Genomic DNA, 18,184 nt, shown 5'->3' with positions numbered 1-18,184 from the left:
TATCTGTTCCTAAGAAAAAGCCCAATTTAGCCCTGAGATTTTATTCCCCAGGGAAGAGGGTGGGGATAATCACCTATGGAACAGCCTATAGAAAAAAAGAGGATTATTTTGAAGAGAAATTCAGAGAACAAAGTCATTTGCAGCAACAAGGGAAGGCCCAGGCCTGTGAAAACACAGTTAATAAGGTGTGTAATCCAAGGAAGATGGCAGAGTTAAAAATAAGGAAGCAGAGCTGATGGCTGAGTGAGAGCAATAAGACAGAGTCATACACTGGATTTTTTTCTTTTGGTCTTGAAATAATTCCTTGACAGTAAACAATAAAGGCTAAGAGTCCTCTAGAGTGGTTTTTGAACAAATTAGAGCTTATGTTGGTTGGGCTGTATGGCCAGAAAATATTAGGACTCTAGTAGTGAAATTATAACTGAGAGCATCTTAATTTATCTGAGAACTTATCAAGTGATACTTCAAGGGCAGTAGCTCAAGGAGAAGCGTTCCTGATTAAAAACAAGCTGCTGGAGACGCCTCTGGCTCATCCATAATTGTCTTGCTGACTTATTGCCAGAGGACAGGTGTTTATATGTTACCTGCTCAAAATTAATTTTGCATATTGTAATATATTTTTTGTTCCATGCTTAATTTATGCTCAGCAAATGCCGGTGTTATGCAAGTGGCTGGAATGCACAGAAACAAGACAAAGATCTACTGGGTGTTTTCCTCAGCCTGTCAGGCAAATCTGGGCTTGATCAATCCTTGACTCCTTCCTCACATTACTCTCACATTAGAATTGTTGTCGTGGCTCTGCTAACATTGCTCTGGCTCTCCTCTTGCAGCAAAAATGGCATTTGCTGGTGGGGGAATAGATAAAATCACTTGGTTTTTATCTGCTCTGTGCAAGACTTGATGATCCTGGCTCATTCTCAGCTATTATTGTGAACCACAGCTATAGCACAGCACAGTTCCTCTCCCTCTGGAATTGGATCTGTGCAATCCAGGGTGGGGCAGCCCTGGGAGAGTCATCTGCCATGGCCAGGGCTTCATTCAGGGATGAAGGACATGGGCAGGCAGTTGCAGGGTTGGGTAGGACAGGGAGAAGCAGGAAATCCCTGGATCTCTTTGAATTCCAGGTCAGAACGGTTTTCTGGGATTCTTGGAAATATTTTGTCTGATTCCTGTCAGGTGTTTTGCCTCTGAAGAAGAAATTGGTTTAACCTCTACAAGAAGGGTTCACAATGCTTTTATTGAAATATTCTAGTCTGAATATTCTTGTCTGAAATGTTTTTTGGACACATATTTCCTACTTTTCTCTCCTCCTTAGTTCTACAGGCCACTAAATATCCGAGTGGCCCTGGTGGGGGTGGAGGTGTGGAACGACATGGATAAGTGCTCTATTTCCCAAGACCCCTTCACCAGCCTGCACGAATTTCTGGACTGGAGAAAGCTCAAACTCCTACCTCGGAAAGCCCATGACAATGCACAGCTGATCAGGTAGGCTTGGCTCTGTATTTGGTACCCACCAGGGTTTTGGAGATTTGGGGGATTTCAGGATAGTTGTACTGAGTCCTCCCCCAGCTGCCAAGCTGCTGGAAGGAACATCAGTGTTCCTGAGGGTTTGCCTTTCCCCCCTGCAAACATCAAACCCAGATGCACTCTGCTCCAGATGAGTTTCCTTTCCCAGCCCTGCTGCTCGAAGCCTGTCCCGAGTACAACTCGTGTGGAGCGGTAGGTTGTACTCACCTGCTGCATACTCAGGGTGTGAATTTACAACCAGTTTACAACTGGCATCACTCTAAACTGTCACTGGAGCAGCCAGTCCTGCTCTGACCTTGATTTGAAGCCTATTTCTTAATGAAAAGACCTCAGTTTGCTTTAAAATGCTGTCTGATTTAGACAATTCATTTGCATTCGTGATTTAAAAATTAAACCAAAAGCTTATTTTATCCTGCTGCCTTTTCTTGGAATAAAATAATTGAGTAAACATCCCTGTCAACACAAACCAGTCTATGATTCTGGGAAAGTAAAAGCACTCTTAAAAAAAGGGTGAGAGGAGCACCTCTGTCTTGAATGGGTCTTATTTTGATCAATTGACTATTCTTTATACTGAGCAGATAAACACACCTGATGTCTCAGTAATTAAACGGAGTTATTTACTTCTTACATTACCTGAATAGGAATAAATTGAGCCTTTCCCAACTGTCCCTCCTGAGATACTTGATTGCTCTACATGTACAATAACACTTCGTTTGAAGTTATTACATGCAAGGCCGTGCATCATCACAAGTAGCACATAAACTTCCCCTTGCATTACAATAACCCTGCTTTGAGTTAGAGACATTATTTTTATGCCTGTTCCCAACTTCAGTCAGCAGAAACAAAGGAAGGGAGGAGGGGTCCTGTTGCAGCAGTGAAAACAAAGGAGGGTGATCCAATGGGGCAGATCCAATGGGGTGATCCAATGGGGTGATCCAATGGGGGTAAAACGAGGGTGATCCAATGGGGTGATCCAATGGGGCAGATCCAATGGGGGTAAAACAAGGAGGGTGATCCAATGGGGGTGATCCAATGGAGTGATCCAATGGGGGTGATCCAGTGGGGGAGATCCAATGGGGTGATCCAATGGGGAGATCCAATGGGGTGATCCAGTGGGGGTGATCCAGTGGGGTGATCCAATGGGGAGATCCAATGGGGGTAAAACAAGGAGGGTGATCCAATGGGGGTGATCCAGTGGGGGAGATCCAATGGGGTGATCCAATGGGGTGATCCAGTGGGGGTGATCCAGTGGGGGTGATCCAATGGGGTGATCCAGTGGGGGTGATCCAGTGGGGGTGATCCAATGGGGTGATCCAGTGGGGGTGATCCAATGGGGGTGATCCAGTGGGGGTAATCCAATGGGGGAGATCCAATGGGGTGATCCAGTGGGGTGATGCAGTGGGGTGATCCAATGGGGTGATCCAATGGGGTGATCCAATGGATGTTCCAAGAGCTGGGACACTGCGGTTCAGTTCAGCGGTGTCAGCACGGCCCGTCTGGGCTTTCCATTGCTTTAGACCTGCAAATGTGAGGAGCAGAAGCGGGGTCTTTGTCGGAGATTGGCAGAAACACAAAGGAGGAAAGGACGGGGAGGTGTCTTGGCACTGCCTGGTGACTCTGTGTCTCCTCTCCCCTCCTGCAGCGGGGTGTACTTCCAGGGGACAACCATTGGCATGGCTCCCATCATGAGCATGTGCACAGCAGAGCAGTCTGGAGGGGTCGTCATGGTAAGTGTGGCAAGCCCAGCGCTCCAGCTGGCCCGACTGGGGTGACACCACCTCATCTTCTGCAGTCCTGAACCCTGAAACACAACATCTGCCCCATTTGTCCCATTTTCCATCGCCCTATTGTTTATATCCCCGTTCAGGTTGCTTGTAAATGATAGTTTCCATAGTGAAAAAAACCCCAAATATTGCATTAAAATATCGCAGGGCCTCTTTGCGAGGAGTTTTTACCTCTAATTGTTACTGCACCAGGTGCTGAGGTGCTGTGAAGGAGGAGAACCAGAAGATGTATTTGTTATACACTTGGGTATTCTTGTGTTACAGGCAGCAGCAGTCTATCCCGAATCTTTTATTATATTGATTTTATTCTGTATTTATAGAGTTTCCTGTGTTAGGCCTTATTTTCCATCTTTGCAGAGGTGGTTTTATTGCATTGCCAGACAGCGAGAACAAACAATGGCAGCGTTTATTCCACCTGAGTCTCTCCCAGGGCATTACTGTTGTTGTTAGATGCAAGACATGGTGAACACACAAGCAAACATCTTGTCCAATTTCTGGAAGCAGTTCTGATGTATTTTCTTTCAGATTTTTTTTTTTTTTTAATTCCAACTTTACTGTGTTTTCTGCTATGACTGAGGGAAGAAGCTTTAAAACAGAACGCATAATTTGGGAAAAGTTGTGTCAAAGTTGTAGAAACGACGAAGGTTTCAGGCTCTTGGTAGCTTGAGAAGCTGGGTCTGTAATGGCTGTCTGTAACAATTGTTCACTGGGTACCCTGGGGAGAGGCACAAAAGGAAAAGGAGGAAAAAGGGAAGAAAATTTGTGGGAGTCTCCCAGAGTGTCCCCAAATCTTGGTAAAGGCACAGATGAGGCAGACAGCCCCATTTCACCCATTTGACTCTCAGCCCTGCAGTCACTGCTTTGGCTTTATCTGCAGTCAGAGGTGCCCTTAATGGTGCCTTTTTTGTCCTTTTAATTTTTAGCATAAGATTTAAAATACTCCACAGTGTAATTTACTGCCAAGTCAGTTCTCTTCGCTCTGGAAACTGTCGTTTTAAAGAGAAATAATTACAAATAGTTCATTCCAGTAACAAAAAAACAAGAATCAGCGTTTCTTTTGAACGTTCTCATAGAGAGGGGACTGATTTATATATCCAGGAGAAACCCAGGGTCTGTGGATGAATCCTGGCCTAGGCTGAAGCTTCTGTCAGTGAATTTAAGCTTTTGAGGTGCAAATTAACTCAAAATTTGCACAGAATAACCAGAAACGTTCTCCAGTTCTTTAAGCAAATCCTCAAAAAGGAGCCAAATCCAAACGAAGCAAACACTCACCCCAAAACCCAAAATGCAGACCCAAAACCTATCCCCTGAGTTAGCAAAGACTGATTCAGGCATAGACAGAACATATTTATGTGTATTGGTAGCTGTACCCTGGCACAGCTGCCCAGGGAGGGAGTCCCCACCCATGGAGGGATTTAAAATCCATGTGGATGTGGCACTTGGGGACACGGGGCAGTGCTGGCCTTGGCAGTGCTGGGGAATGGTTGGACTCAGTGATCTTACAGGTCTTTTCCAACCTAAAAGATTCTGTGGTTCTATGAAAGAATGAATCAGTCTTAGCCTGGGAAGGTGACAGGCTCAGGTGTCCCAAAACTGCAAATGAACATTTGGCCAATCTCGGAATTCAGCCAATTTCTTACTCATCCCACCCCCAGCACTAAACACCAAAAGCTCCCACACTCTAAAACCTGTTCTGGAAGGAAAGACAAAGAGAGACTGCGTCAGAAATGACATTTGAATACAAAATCTGGAGTGGCTCTTGTCTGATGTTCCTGGTTCTTTTTGCAGTTAAGTCAGCTCTGCTTTATGATCCAAATTCCTCTGTCATGCCTCCCTGGGAGCCTGCCTGTCTCTTTTCCATAGGGCTGGGTTCTCTCAGTGGGTGACACCCTGTCTCCCATTAATTTTCAGAGGGACTCAAAGCAGGGAAATTGGACATGTGAGTGTGAGAGACTTTAACAAGACCTTTATCATTTCATTTTCCTGTGAAGTTTCTGTAGTGCCATGGAAAAACCAAAGAGAAATTGACATTAAAGCGACTCTTTGACGTGATTCAGTCTTCATTCTTCTGTTTCCAAAGGTTGCCCACTGAATTCACGGACTTAAAAGTAAAATATTTCAGAGAGAAGAGGAAAATTACTTTTTATCTGGGCACATAGGGCAAGGGAGAAGGGTTTTAAACTTACAGAGGAGAGATTTAGATTAGATATTAGGATGGAATTGTTTCCTGGGAGGGTGTTGAGGCCCTGGCACAGGGTGCCCAGAGCAGCTGTGGCTGCCCCTGGATCCCTGGCAGTGCCCAAGGCCAGGTTGGACATTGGGGCTGGGAGCAGCCTGGGGCAGTGGAAGGTGGGACTGGGTCATTTTTGAGGTCCCTTCCAATTCAAACCATTCTGTGAACTGAGTGAACACACGCTGGAAGTACCAGGAGCAGGACATTGGCCTGTTGGAGCTGTAGGTGACGGTATTTAATTATTAGGATTTGATTTAAATCCCCGTGGAATGAAGCAGAATTCAGCTGAAAGCAGCTGCATGTTTTGTGCAACAGCTTATAATGTCTTAACAGTGGATGGTTGCTTATTCAGTGGTTGTGAAATGTGTTTGGTAATGACTTTTACTGCTCGAGTTAACTTTGAAAGACCCTGGTGGAATAAATCAAGGTCACATTGCTATTCATTTCTTTAGTCCTTGTGATACTTAAACGGTCTCAGTATCAAATGGAACATGTCACTGTTTGTTTTGATAATCTTCATTTATGCTGTCTTCAAATAACCTCTTTTGCTGAGGCATCACATTCCACCTTTTAAAAACCCTCTCTAGAAGCTGATAAAATTGCATTCCAAGTGGATCTGAGCAAGTAATGAGAACTGCATGGGCTGGAATAATTGTTTGCCTATTCAAGTCCCAAATTACATTTCACATCATTTATTGCTCCACTTCTGGAGTGGACTGTGGGAATCCTTGTTTTTAGTTTTAGTTGACAGCTTCAGAGTATTCAGAGAAATATAATCACTGCTCAGTAAGTGGAGCAGATACTGGGGAAATAAAGTAAGTCTGAGCTCAGTTTGCTGTGTGTCTGTGTAGCTCAGCGAGGAGTTTCTGTCCTGACCAGACAGCCTGAATTTCAAGGCATCATCCCATGAGTCAATGGTAAAATATATGGAATTATTTTGCCGTTTCCTTAATCTTCAGCCCTGCATTTTTTCCCATTTGAGTGAGAGGTTGTGCTCTTTTTATGACATCAGGTTCAATTACACTGAATTCTCTTAACTACTCCATCAATTACTGTGTGCACAAAGATAAATCCATCTGTATCAGACCAGGATCTAAATAAGATAGCTCATTATGTAGGTGTTGTGCAGGACAAACTGCACACAAACTGGCTGTCACAGGATTTTTATATAAAGACTTCAAAAGTGAGGGAACAAAAAATTAAAAAGAGACATTTTGTGAAAAGATAAAATTCTTTTGAGCTGACTCCAATTGCAGAAGGAGCAGCAGTTTGGTGTGTTCAGAATAATTGTATTCTCGATTTTGTTTGCTGTCTGAGAAATGATTTACTAAAAAATATTAGCCCAGACAGATGAAAGAAGAAACTCTTACATCTACGCCAAGCCATTTATTAAGGCCCCCATTAGCACACAGATAATGTTCTAGACAGTTTTACCTTTCGCTTCTTTTTAGTCTGGAGTTTGGCTTAGATGATGCTGAAGGAGTTATTTAAACTGAATATATTCATGCACGCTTCTGGAGCAGGCAGCTGCACACAGTAATTCCATTTACTGACTGATAAATGGTGGATCATGCATTTATATTACATGTTTATGCCTTCAGGGAAAGCTTTCTTACAAGTGTAGTGGATTTTTTTTTTTTTTATTCCCTCAAGGAAAATGATGGGTGTGGAAAGGTCTCTTACTTGTGGTTAAGCCAAAGCATCGTTCTGATCAGCAGCCTGTAATCAAATCATGCAGTGAATTTCTCACAAGTGATTGTCCCAAAAATCAGATTAATGTTAAAATTTCAAACTGACACTTTCAACATTTAGAGTATTCACAGGTTTGTAAGAGGCCACGGAAGATGTTGGCTTGCTTTGGCCTTTCATTTTAAAAAGGAGATTTTTAAAGGTTCTTGGTTTTTCTTACAAGGTCTGTGAAATCTTGGACATTCTGATATTAAAGAAACAGTCTGAAGCAAATTAAGTGGACTGAGTGAAATCTCATGCTGCATTTGTAATTTGCCTCCTGGCATGAAGGATCTTCTCACTTCTCCCTCATCATCCTCACCCATAAAGTATTGCCCTTTTTAACACTCCGTGTCTGGTGACCTCTCTCTGCCACTGCTGGGACTTGGGAGTTTGGGGGATTTACTGAACAGCAGGATTTTAAGCCCCAATAAAGAGATACTCTCAGCTGCTCCACCGTTTCAAATATCTAACGGGGAAACTGGGTGGCCGGAAAGGCTGGCCTGAAATTCCCACTCTGCCCCATACATGGATGAATTTAAAACTGAGTTTATTTAACAACAGAGTAACTTCGGCTGCTGGACTTACAAAACATTTGAAAGGACTGGCAACAGCACCTCAGAGGGGGAGTGTGTGCCTCGAGCTGGGTTTATGTGCTGCATTGACTGGTTCTCCTGTGGATTTTCTTTTTTTTTTCTTTTTTTTTTTTTTTTAAGGATCACTCAGAAAACCCCCTGGGTGCAGCAGTGACGCTGGCTCATGAGCTGGGGCACAATTTTGGGATGAATCACGACACACTGGAGAGGGGCTGCAGCTGCAAAGCGTCCACTGACAGAGGGGGCTGCATCATGAACCCCTCCACTGGGTAAGTGCCAGGCTGAGGCTGGCAGGGTACACCAGCTACAGCTACGGTGGGACAGCTGTGCTTTCATTTTGTGCCTCAGGAACACTGAAAGGTAAAAAAAAAAAGAAAACATTTTTTAACTCCTGTTGAATCTTATTGCAGTTATCCTCCTCAAGCTGAAAAGGATTAAATGTTACCAGAGCACAGCACGTAGTGTTGCAGCTTTGTGTTTCCAGGTTAGCAGTTTGAGAGACAGAAGTGCTGTAAGCAGCTGGTTAATTTTAAAAAAATAAACAATCCACAACCAAACAAACTGCGTTGCAAATGTTAAATCAGAATTTCACCTTCTCTCATCTTGCCAGCTGAGCATCAGTTGCAATAGGAAATGAGCCAAGATGAGTGAGTGAGTGTGTAGGAAATTCAGTAATGCAGGAAATGCATTTCCTACACACTGAGATGAGTGTGTAGGAAATTCAGTAATGCAGGAAATGCACTCTTAGACTCTCTGCAAACGCTTTGTCTCGTGCAGAGCAGGTTTTTAGTTTCGCACTAACTTTTGTTTTAAGTATGGAGCAGTTTTAGCATGTGAAAGGTCGGTGGGATTGAGGCTGTTGTGTGTCCAGAGGGAAATATTCCAGGAAAAGAGATCAGAAATGTGGGAAGTAAGAACCAGTGAGGCTGTGGTCACTCCTGTGAGCGCAGGGCCGGGAGCTGGTCCCTGATTCCCTGGCAGCACTGAAGGCTGGCTCTGCTGGTGGCAAAGGCACCGTGCCAAGGGACAGGAGTGCTCTGTAGACACTGGAATTTCAGGGAGCCTGGGCACGGTGAGCTGTCTCTGCTTGCAGGGGTCTATTTGAAAGTCCTGTTGAAACTGAAGGAGATGAGGAAGGAGTTCTCCATGTTCAGACCAGGACTGGAAGGATTAAATTGGGTAAGATTTGCCAAAGCTCTCTGATGGTCAGGCTGGGCCAGGTACAGGAATTGGATTGCCTGTGACTGGAATCCAGTAAGAACCAGTGAGGCAAGTACCTGCCAGCAGTGTGGGTACAGCTGGATGTGCCTGAGGACCAGAGGATGCTCTGGATGTTCTCTGAGGTTCCTTCCAGCTCCAGCGCTCGCTCTGTGTGCTTAAAGTTCATCTGTTGCTTAAAAACCTCTTCTGGGAATTACGATCAGCTCTCCCTCTGCCTCTTCCAAGACTGCAAGTTTCTGGGAAAGTAGGGGAGCGATCTGGGAGAGGCCAGGGAGTGTTGGGCAGGGTTGTTCCCTGCTGGTCAGCCCAACAGCAGCCTTGGAATTCCTTCAAAGGCAAAGCTGTCACCCTCCATCAGGGCAGAAATCGGGATTGTGGCCAGAGGCCAAGCACAGCAAGTTGGGAGACAAACAAAAGAGAGTTGTGAGAGTGGAGAAGGATGAGAGGGACTTCTGCAGTCTGGAAAAGAAAAGTAACTCAGCTCTTTGGAGACAGTAGGTGGTGAGTGTCCCCTTGGAATTGCATCCCGCACAGGTCAGGGCTCTGTGCACACCGTGGGGACAGCGTGAAGGGCAGAGGGCTCTGAGCTGAGGTGATGGTGAGCAGTGGCAGGCAGGGCTGAGCTCTGGGCTCCTGGAGGAAGCATTCCAGCTTCTGTCAGCTCAGCTGAGTTACTGGTTCTGCATCCAGCTGCTCTGCTTTGGAATAAACACAGGGATGCTCTCAGGGCAGACATGGCTGGACACTTTCCGAACCCATCTGGTGAGAGGGACATTAAATAGCTTCGTCCTCATTCTCCCTTTGGGTGGATCTGATCCTGTCCTGGGTGCTGGATGTGCCAGTCCAGACACTGGGCTTGGGCTGGCTCGGGGCAAGGTCAGAGCAAGGCTGTGCCCACTCAGTGCTCCTCAGGATGTGAGGAATTGGATTTTGCATTCCTCATCCCTTGGGGACGGCTCCAGGCAGCTCAGCTCCCCCATTGGGGTTTCTATAGCACCTTCCTTGAAGGCTCTGCCCACCCCAAAGGTTTGGGCAGGGAAAACCAGCTCAGTCTTGTGAAGCCTCTTTGGATTTTCACCCAGCTCTGCATTCAGCTTGTGCCTGAGGAGGAGCTGTGGTCTTCACAGCCCCGAGCAGGCCGATTGTTTGCACTGATTATCGATTTAGAAACGGAAACTTGGGTTTATAGCCTTAGGCTTTATCTCGACACCATGCTGTCAGTCTGTGAGATAAATATTCCTGGGGAGCACTTCATGCCTTGAGCCAAGCTGCATCTCACCAATTTCAGATTAACACTTCGAATGTTTAATTACCCAGCGTGTCTCACCGATAGCAACACTCCCTTGGGCACCATTATTGAGGGAACACTGAAAAGTTTTTCTCTCTGGAAGTGCTTGTCTCTTAAGGGAAGGCCAAATGAATGTTCCTTATCTCAAATGCACTCTGGAAATGGCCAAAAAATTAAAACTAAGAGCACCCCACGTGCATTTAGAGAGACAGCCTGCCCTCAGTGTACTCACTGCACTGACTCTGTGCTTTTCTAAGTGGTTTAAGGTAGATTTAATGAGTGGCATATAAAAAACCTAGCTGAATTTAGTGTAAAAAGCACTGAGAAGTCCTTATCTGATGTCTGCTAAAAGTAGGGAATATCTGAGTTACACCAGAAAGGCCTCTGTGAATTTAACTTTGGAGTCGTGGTGTGGTCATGCACAAAAGGGAATGGTTTAGGGCTGTTGACTTTAAAGGGATTTCATCAATTATTGTCATTTCTTTCAGTTCTTCTGTTTCAGTCTTTGAAGAGGTCTTGGAAATTATGTCTGGGTGGGAAAAAACCTCCAGGGATCAGGGTGGAATTTAAACTCTGTTGGATCTATCCTTTAATCAGCTTCCTATATTTTTTACTCTTAAAAGATACCAGCAAGATGAGCACCAGTTGTGTGTGAGCTACAAATGTCTAAAGACCTACTACTTTAGCAAAATGTTTTTTTAATAACATGGAACCAAGCACAAAACCCCACAAATTTGTGTCAATGTAGGACTTTCAGAGATTCAGATATTTGCTATGAAAATCACCCAAATCCTTCTGTAGAAATGGGGGTGGTTCCTGTAAAAATACTCTCAGAAAGGAATATTTAGTACTAAAATTAATATTTAGTACTATGGAATATTAATATTTAAATATATTTAACAGTGGTACTAACCATATCAGTAAGGAATATTTAATACACATTGTCCTCTTTTTTTATGCATCTGTTGTAATGATATTCCTCCAGTTTTTAAAATTGTCTTTTACATGGACTGTTGCAAGTGAAAAAGTAGGAATATTAGAGAGATTTGTGAATCTTTTTACTGAGATCTCATTATCTGGAAACTAAGGGACTGGGCTGAGCCACTGAGGCCAATTCAGTATTCCACTTGTTTTCCAAATATCTCCCTAAAGTGTCACCTCTTAGGAGTGAAAATATTCCTCCTGCCAGGTAGATAAATACCAAAGAGTTCTGGTGCAGCCCAAGGCATCGGGCTGGATTTATACCCTTGCAAATGTGAGCAGAATTTAGCACTGCAGAGCAAAATGCTGCCAATTAGCAGCGCTTGTTTATTTAATAATTTTGGAAATGCACTCTTTGCACGTCCTTCTTCATCAAAATTGAGCACAGGGGCCTCCCTGGGGTTTGAAGCCAGGGGAGCTCCCACTAAGAGGTTGAAATACTGAGTTCCGTTGTGGTGGAGATTTTTTTTTGCCAGCCTTAAGGGAAGCCAAATTTTGATAGTTGGTGTTCTCCCCTCCTGTAAACTCAAGGGTTGAGCTTCCCCTCACCCACTTCCCCGTGTCCTTGAGTGCTGTGCTCTTGTAGCTTCTGTGCAGGTGATCCTCACAGGGAACTTGTCTGCAGGGAAGTGAACACGCTGGAAATTTGTTCTTCCTTCCCTCTCACAGGGAGTGCTCCTCGGTGCCTTTCCATTTCCTTTTCCTCAGTGAGGTTAATGAGAGCAGGAATCCTCCAGGGACGGGCAGTTTCACCAAGCCCAGTCACATCCTGATCCTGACGCCTTGGGAAGGCTGAACCTGGAACAGAGACTGCACAGAGCTGGAGAATAAAGCAGATATTTATTGAAAAGCCTTTAGGATACACCTTGGGCAGTACAGGGCCTGGCCAGGGCTACACCCAAGGTGGAACCAAAATGGTCACAAAATGGACCCAAAATGGACAAATGGTCACGAGGTCTCACACTTTGATAAGTTTTGGTCCATTTGCACATTGGGGTTTAATTGTCAAATTCCAGCTCCAGGTTGTGAGGTCCCATCCTTCTTGTTCCTCCCTTCAGCCCACCTTTGTGTTTTTGGGCCTGAAAGTTGTTCTGGGTCTCCATCTGGAAAAGGATTTGTTTTGTGTCCCTGCTGTGTGCAGAGAGCTGAGTGACCCTGAGTGTGAGCTCAGAGCTGCACCCTGGGCAGCACAGAACCTGAAATACAGCAAAGATAAAACTTAAGGCATCAATCCAACAGTTGTTTTTTTCCCCCTTTGGGATGCCCATACCTTCAACAACAAAGTCCTCTTTCACTGGCCCCTGCTGGAAGCATTTCCTCTTCCCAGGTTCATTTCTCGTTCCTGGATCATCCTACCCAGGGCTGATGGAATTGTGTCCCAGGACAGAGCCATTTGTTCCATCTCTCTTTGCCTTCCCCTAGACACAGGCTGGTGGAAAATGGGGGAAGGGCTGCTTTGTGGGGTTCCCCTCCAATCCCCTTTGCACATGGATATGGGAACGGTGCAGATTTTTCGCAGGTCTGTCCTACTGCCCTGTGCCCATTGCTCTCTCTGTACATTTGTTATGAGATGGAACACCTCACATTGGTCTGGAAGGTTCTCCTCAAAGCCCACGGTGAGGAAAAGATTAAATAAATGCAAAATAATTTAAAACACTCAGGAAAGTATAAATGCTGTATGGGCTATTGTGTCAAGACAGGTAATGAGCAGTAGATATTCAAGAAGTGGAGAATCTGATGTGTAAGAGAGCATGGCTATTGACACTTGCTTAACAAACTTCTGAATGAAAGAACATCTCTTGGGAAACTCTTTATTTTAATCTAGGCCCCTAGTAGACCAGGCTTTCCTCTTTCCCAAGAGTGCCAAGGCATATTGTGATTTAGATCCCTTGATGACACACAGGAAGGTCTGGGCAGGCACAGGAAGGAGGAAACAGCTTCTTCAGGATAATTCCCCACACAACAACTCCCCTTTGTCTCGTTCCTTCTGTGTGATGCTCCTTTGGAAAAGTCAAGAATTGAACCCCTCTCCCTGCCTTTTCTCCCCCCTGTTCTTATCTTGGATCTCGTGTTCCCATTTCCAACTTTCACAGCTAGAATTTAAAGTCACTCCGTGTTTCTCTCTCACTCAGATTTTAAATTGAATTTACTCAGATAAATGACTGTCAGTGTTACAAGGAAGTGGGGCTTGGGCTGTCACACTCCTGGTGGAAATTCCTGGTCTGTGTAGTGATGACCATGAGTGGAAAAAAAAAAGAGAAATGAGCTCAATTTAACCTCTCAGCTATAGATTATTACGTTGGAGGATTTTTGTGGAACGGTGCCTCACGGGAGAAAAAGAACAGCTAATTTTGAGTAATTGCCTTTCAGTACACAATTTCACTTTAATTGTTGAGTTTTTGGAGGCAGGGTCTGGGGGAGGAGACCAATTAGGAACACAGAAAGAGCACAGAGTAGAAACCATAAGTAGAAAAATATGGGTTCGTTCACTGTCGTGATTTGGAGAAGGCATTTTTTCTAACCAGTCCCAAAAAAACCCACCACGCTGTTACCAGTAAATTTTTAAGTGAAATTAAAACCTTTATGTTAGAATTAAAGCAGGGAGGCAACGGGAAGCTGCCTGTTTGTGAATCTGTTCAAACTCAGCTGATTTGTGAATCTGTTCAAACTCAGCTGAGTGACAGTCCCAAATTAAACTAACGACTCCAATTAAGCACTGATGAGGAGAAATGGGGGGGAAATTAACCATGGGAAGGACCATCAGGTGGGTACCATCCAGGTACCTCTGAAAAAGAGCCTCGGTACTTACTGGGTTTTAATTCCCTCCAGGAGCAATTAGATATTCTGCACTGAGCACTGAGTACATCAGTAGTAATTAAGGTGAGATAAAATATTTAAGTGGGAACAGGATGGTTGGGGTTTTTTTCCTGAGCAGTAGTGCCAGATGTCTGTGAGGAGCTCAGAGTGACACCCAGAATTGCCTAGGAGGTACAGAGAATGTGAACATTCCTGTTTGCCTCCCCGGGGATGGGCTGGTCCGTGGATCCGTTGTAGAAGTGGTCCAGGCATCCCAGGATGAGCTTAGGAAATGTTTGTTCCCTGCAGGCGAATTCCCAAGGTTTTCTGGAAAGGGAGCTCTGCTGCAAGTGAGGAGCAGTTTGTTTGGTGCTTTGATTTCAGGTGTTATCTTCAGTGGCCAAGGAAGGGTGCAGCACTTTATTTTGTGTTTTTTTTTTATAAAGAAACACCCATTTCTGCTGTCAAGGAAAAGCTGGTTTTATTGTCAGCCTCTGTGGCAGCAAATATATTATCAGAGCCATCTAAAATAGCTATTTTTTTGTTTTCTCTTCCTGCCCTCATTCCCATTTCATGCTTGTTCCATACTCTGGAAGGTCTTGCTGATTTTCCTGGTGTAAGGGTTTTGATTCCATCTCTGCAGTGCTCAGACTTGGAAGATTTCTCTGGAGTTTGTGCTCAGTGCACGGGCAGGGTTGGCAGAAGCTTTGGCATTCACGTGCAGCTGTCATTGCAGGAGTCCAGCATCAGGACACTCCCTCTTCCCCAAACTTCTGGGGTCCAAGGATGCATCTGGAATGTTCCCCAGGGCCCCTGAGGTGTCACAGCCTGGATTAGTGAACATTCCTTAATTAAGTCTCAGGTGTGTGGATTGTATCTGTGTACAGGGTGTCTGTCTGAAACCATCTGGTATTTCTGGTGCAGGTTTGGGAAGAGAAGTTGGCCTGTGCACCCAAACCCCAACCTGCTTTGCTCCTGTGCTGCAGTTTGCTTCCACCTCTGGTGAGCTGGAGCAGCGTTTTTGGGAGCTGTGTGAAAATCCAGGAGCTGGGAGGCCCCCAGATGGAAAGCGAGGTTTGTGGAGGCAGGAGGATGCACGTGGATGAGGATTCCTCAGGGATGCGCCTGGCTCTCCAGGAGTGCAGCTCTCCTGGTGGAAATGCAGGCTTGGGGCAGGCTGAGGGGACTCAGCACCCCTTAATTAAAGTGTGCCACAGCCCTTTGATGGTGCTGAAGGTCTCTGCCTCCCTGTGGATCCCTCATTACCATTAATGAGGTTTAGGGCTGCACATCAAAGGCAGGCCAGTGCTGATTTTACACTGCACAAGTGAATATTTGCATCTTGCAGGGTGGCTGAGGGCTCCAGGGCAGCTGCTGGGCTCAGTGGGTTTGGGTTTTCTGAGGAGCCTTCTTATTTTGTCGTCTGCTTTTGTTTGATTTTTGAACTGCCACGGGAAAAAAAATACTAATTTAACTACTTTATAAACGTGTAGTTAAATAAACAAAGCGTAGTAAAAATCCCGAAAGAGAAGCTGGGAAAGTACTTATCACTTGTGCCATTTGTTGTATTAAGTATTAGTCTCAATCACTTTTCTCCTTTTTGAAAAATGATCTTGAGAGGAAGCAGAATGTAGGGTCGCCCTCATTGTGGTCGCTCAAAGGCTGAACTGGAGCCTCCAGATGTGAAAATATCCACCCTCCAGGGATCTCCAGCACACTGCTCCAGAGCACAGGCAGGTATGCCATGAAAACAGCATCAACTCGAAGGGAAAAGCACTTTTTCCAGCACCTCTCCAAATTAAAAAAAAAAAAAAAAAAAAAAAAAAGGTCAGGGTGAAATGGGAAAGAAATCAGAAACAGAGTGTGGGAAAGGACACTTTAGTTTACTGAGTGGTTCTCTTTTTTTTTTCTTGTAGACGTTTTGCAGCATCTTGTAGCTGCAGAGCTGTTAAATGTTAGATAATCAAACCATTAGTAGTAAGCACAGAATTTCCTGACCCCTCTCGGTCATTTTTCAGCTGTTCAAACCTCGCTTTGCATTTTTCAGTCTGGCAGCTTAGAGCCATTAAACTCTGGAGTCAGCAGAACTATCTGGAATTACCTCTGTTACAATTTGAGGAAAATGAAATTATCTTTCAGATGTAAACAGTTTCTAATTAAACTCTGAAGCTGTTTATGTTTCCAAACCAGTCTGAGCTGAGCTCGGCACAAAGACAGACCTCTTTGTTGTCTTTTTTCTTTTTTTAATAAAGTTGATACACTGATGTAATAAATTACTTGTGACAGAGCTAGGTCTGTTGTGCCAGCAGTGCAACTGCTTTTTTTTTTTAAAAAAAAAAAATCCTTAAGCAACATATCCCTCTGCCCCAGTAATTTAGCACATTGCATTCTGGTCCTTCCTTTAGTAGGAAACAGCCACGAGATTACAGAATAGATTTATGTCAGTCTTTCCCTTCACTCCAAGTAGCCCCACATCTGCAGTGCATTTGGCCTTCTTCTTTTTTTTTTTTTTTTTTTTTTTTTTTTTTTTTTTTTTTTTTTTGGTTAATAATTTCCATGCCTGGCAGAGATATTTAATTTTTGTGATAAGTAAGATCTGTGTTGAGGAATTAGTAGCGTTGCTTGAAATCCATTCGATTTTTCCCAGTCCTTTGCAGGAGTGGGTCGCTGTTAACAATTAGCACGCAGAACTATGGGGGCAAAAAGAAAAAAGATAATTGCTTTTTATTTGGTTTAGTCTTGCCCATTTCAGTAGATGTGCTGTTGGAAGGGAAAATTCTTGGCTTTGCTGGTGTGTTCTCAAGGAGAGCTCGCACAGATTGACAGCATGACTTTGCTGTAAGTGAAGCTGACAAGGGGAGAGGTGACTTCTCAAATGAAAACACATTTTACTCCTGGTGTGATTATTTATAGCAGATACTTAAGGACAAGCAGGGGTTTCTGCCATGAGATGTAGCCACTTTTCCTGGCCTGGATGCTGGGATGAGAGAGTTCAGCTGCCTTTTGTCTTGTTGCTGTAATATCCATAGGAAATATAGCTCTGAGAGGGACATTTTTCTCCTGCAGTGCTGCTGTTGCCATGACCCATGAGAACAAATCACATGAGGACATTTCCCTTTATCTCGGCTCTCTGTTTCATCAAAAAAAAAAAAAAAAAGAGAAAACAACCCCCAAACTTTTCAACCTGCAGGGATAAATCTGCAGTGCATGGAGAATTAAGCTCCCAGTGTGTCCAGTTTTGATTGGTGTTAATTGATTCCAAACTCCTGGCTTAAAAATGGAAACATACCTTAAAGGGCAAATCCTTGAGGTGACATGAAAGCTGCTATTTGAGCGTGTGTTGTATGCCCAGGAGCTCCTGAAGGAGTCGATGAGGGCTTGGAAGGCTGAATCCCTGTAATTACCTGCTGCCCACAGCTGCATTTGCCGCAGCTGTCATGGGAATCACAGAGCCCTTTGTGCCTGGCACAGATGTGTGAAACGCTGAGACTTTTACCAGACAATTCCTTCCTGAGCAGTCTTTTTGATCTTTTCTAAAGTCAAAGCCTGTCAGGAGGGGCTGGACACGTTTTACTGGGGGGTTCTGGTGGCAGCGGTGCAGGGAGGCTCCACTTCAGCCTTTGCAAACGAAGGCACAGCCCCAGTGATGGATTAAGATAAGAAACCACCTGTTTTAGAGTAAAGGCACTGAAATAGAAGAGGTGAAATAACTTTGGTGCCCTGGAGAGCCTTTCTGTCTGCCTCTTACAGCGTGGAAATCTCCACCCCTGACGCTCTCCTGGGAGCCAGCCAGCACCAGGTGAGAAATCCAGAGCTGGGAGGAAAACTCCCATGGATTTCAATAAAGCCAGGATTTCATCAGGACCCATATGGGGGTTTTCTAGATTTATTGAAAGCCTTTCATTCCTGTGAGTGAAAGTTTTAATTTGCTCATTAAGGATCCCTAAGTCTTAGATCATGGCTGGATCCATCCTGTCCTCGTGGCTTGAAATAATGAAACAAATACAATGTGGCTGCTAATTTCATTTTG

At 44.6% G+C, this 18,184-nt stretch overlaps 1 protein-coding gene across 1 annotated transcript in view; it reads left to right on the top strand.

Moving 5' to 3' along the window:
- The window catches only part of ADAM12 (ADAM metallopeptidase domain 12), a 175,803-nt gene that overhangs the window by 119,923 nt on the left and 37,696 nt on the right, over window positions 1–18,184 (top strand). The window contains 3 exon segments of the mRNA XM_040071649.1: window positions 1,316–1,485; window positions 3,170–3,254; window positions 7,989–8,137. Coding sequence (XP_039927583.1) covers window positions 1,316–1,485; window positions 3,170–3,254; window positions 7,989–8,137 — 404 coding nt within the window.

Source organism: Hirundo rustica, chromosome 8, assembly GCF_015227805.2.
Source record: "Hirundo rustica isolate bHirRus1 chromosome 8, bHirRus1.pri.v3, whole genome shotgun sequence".
Taxonomy (NCBI): domain Eukaryota; kingdom Metazoa; phylum Chordata; class Aves; order Passeriformes; family Hirundinidae; genus Hirundo; species Hirundo rustica.
Note: the sequence above shows the minus strand (reverse complement) of the source record. Positions and strands in the feature narration are given on the sequence as shown.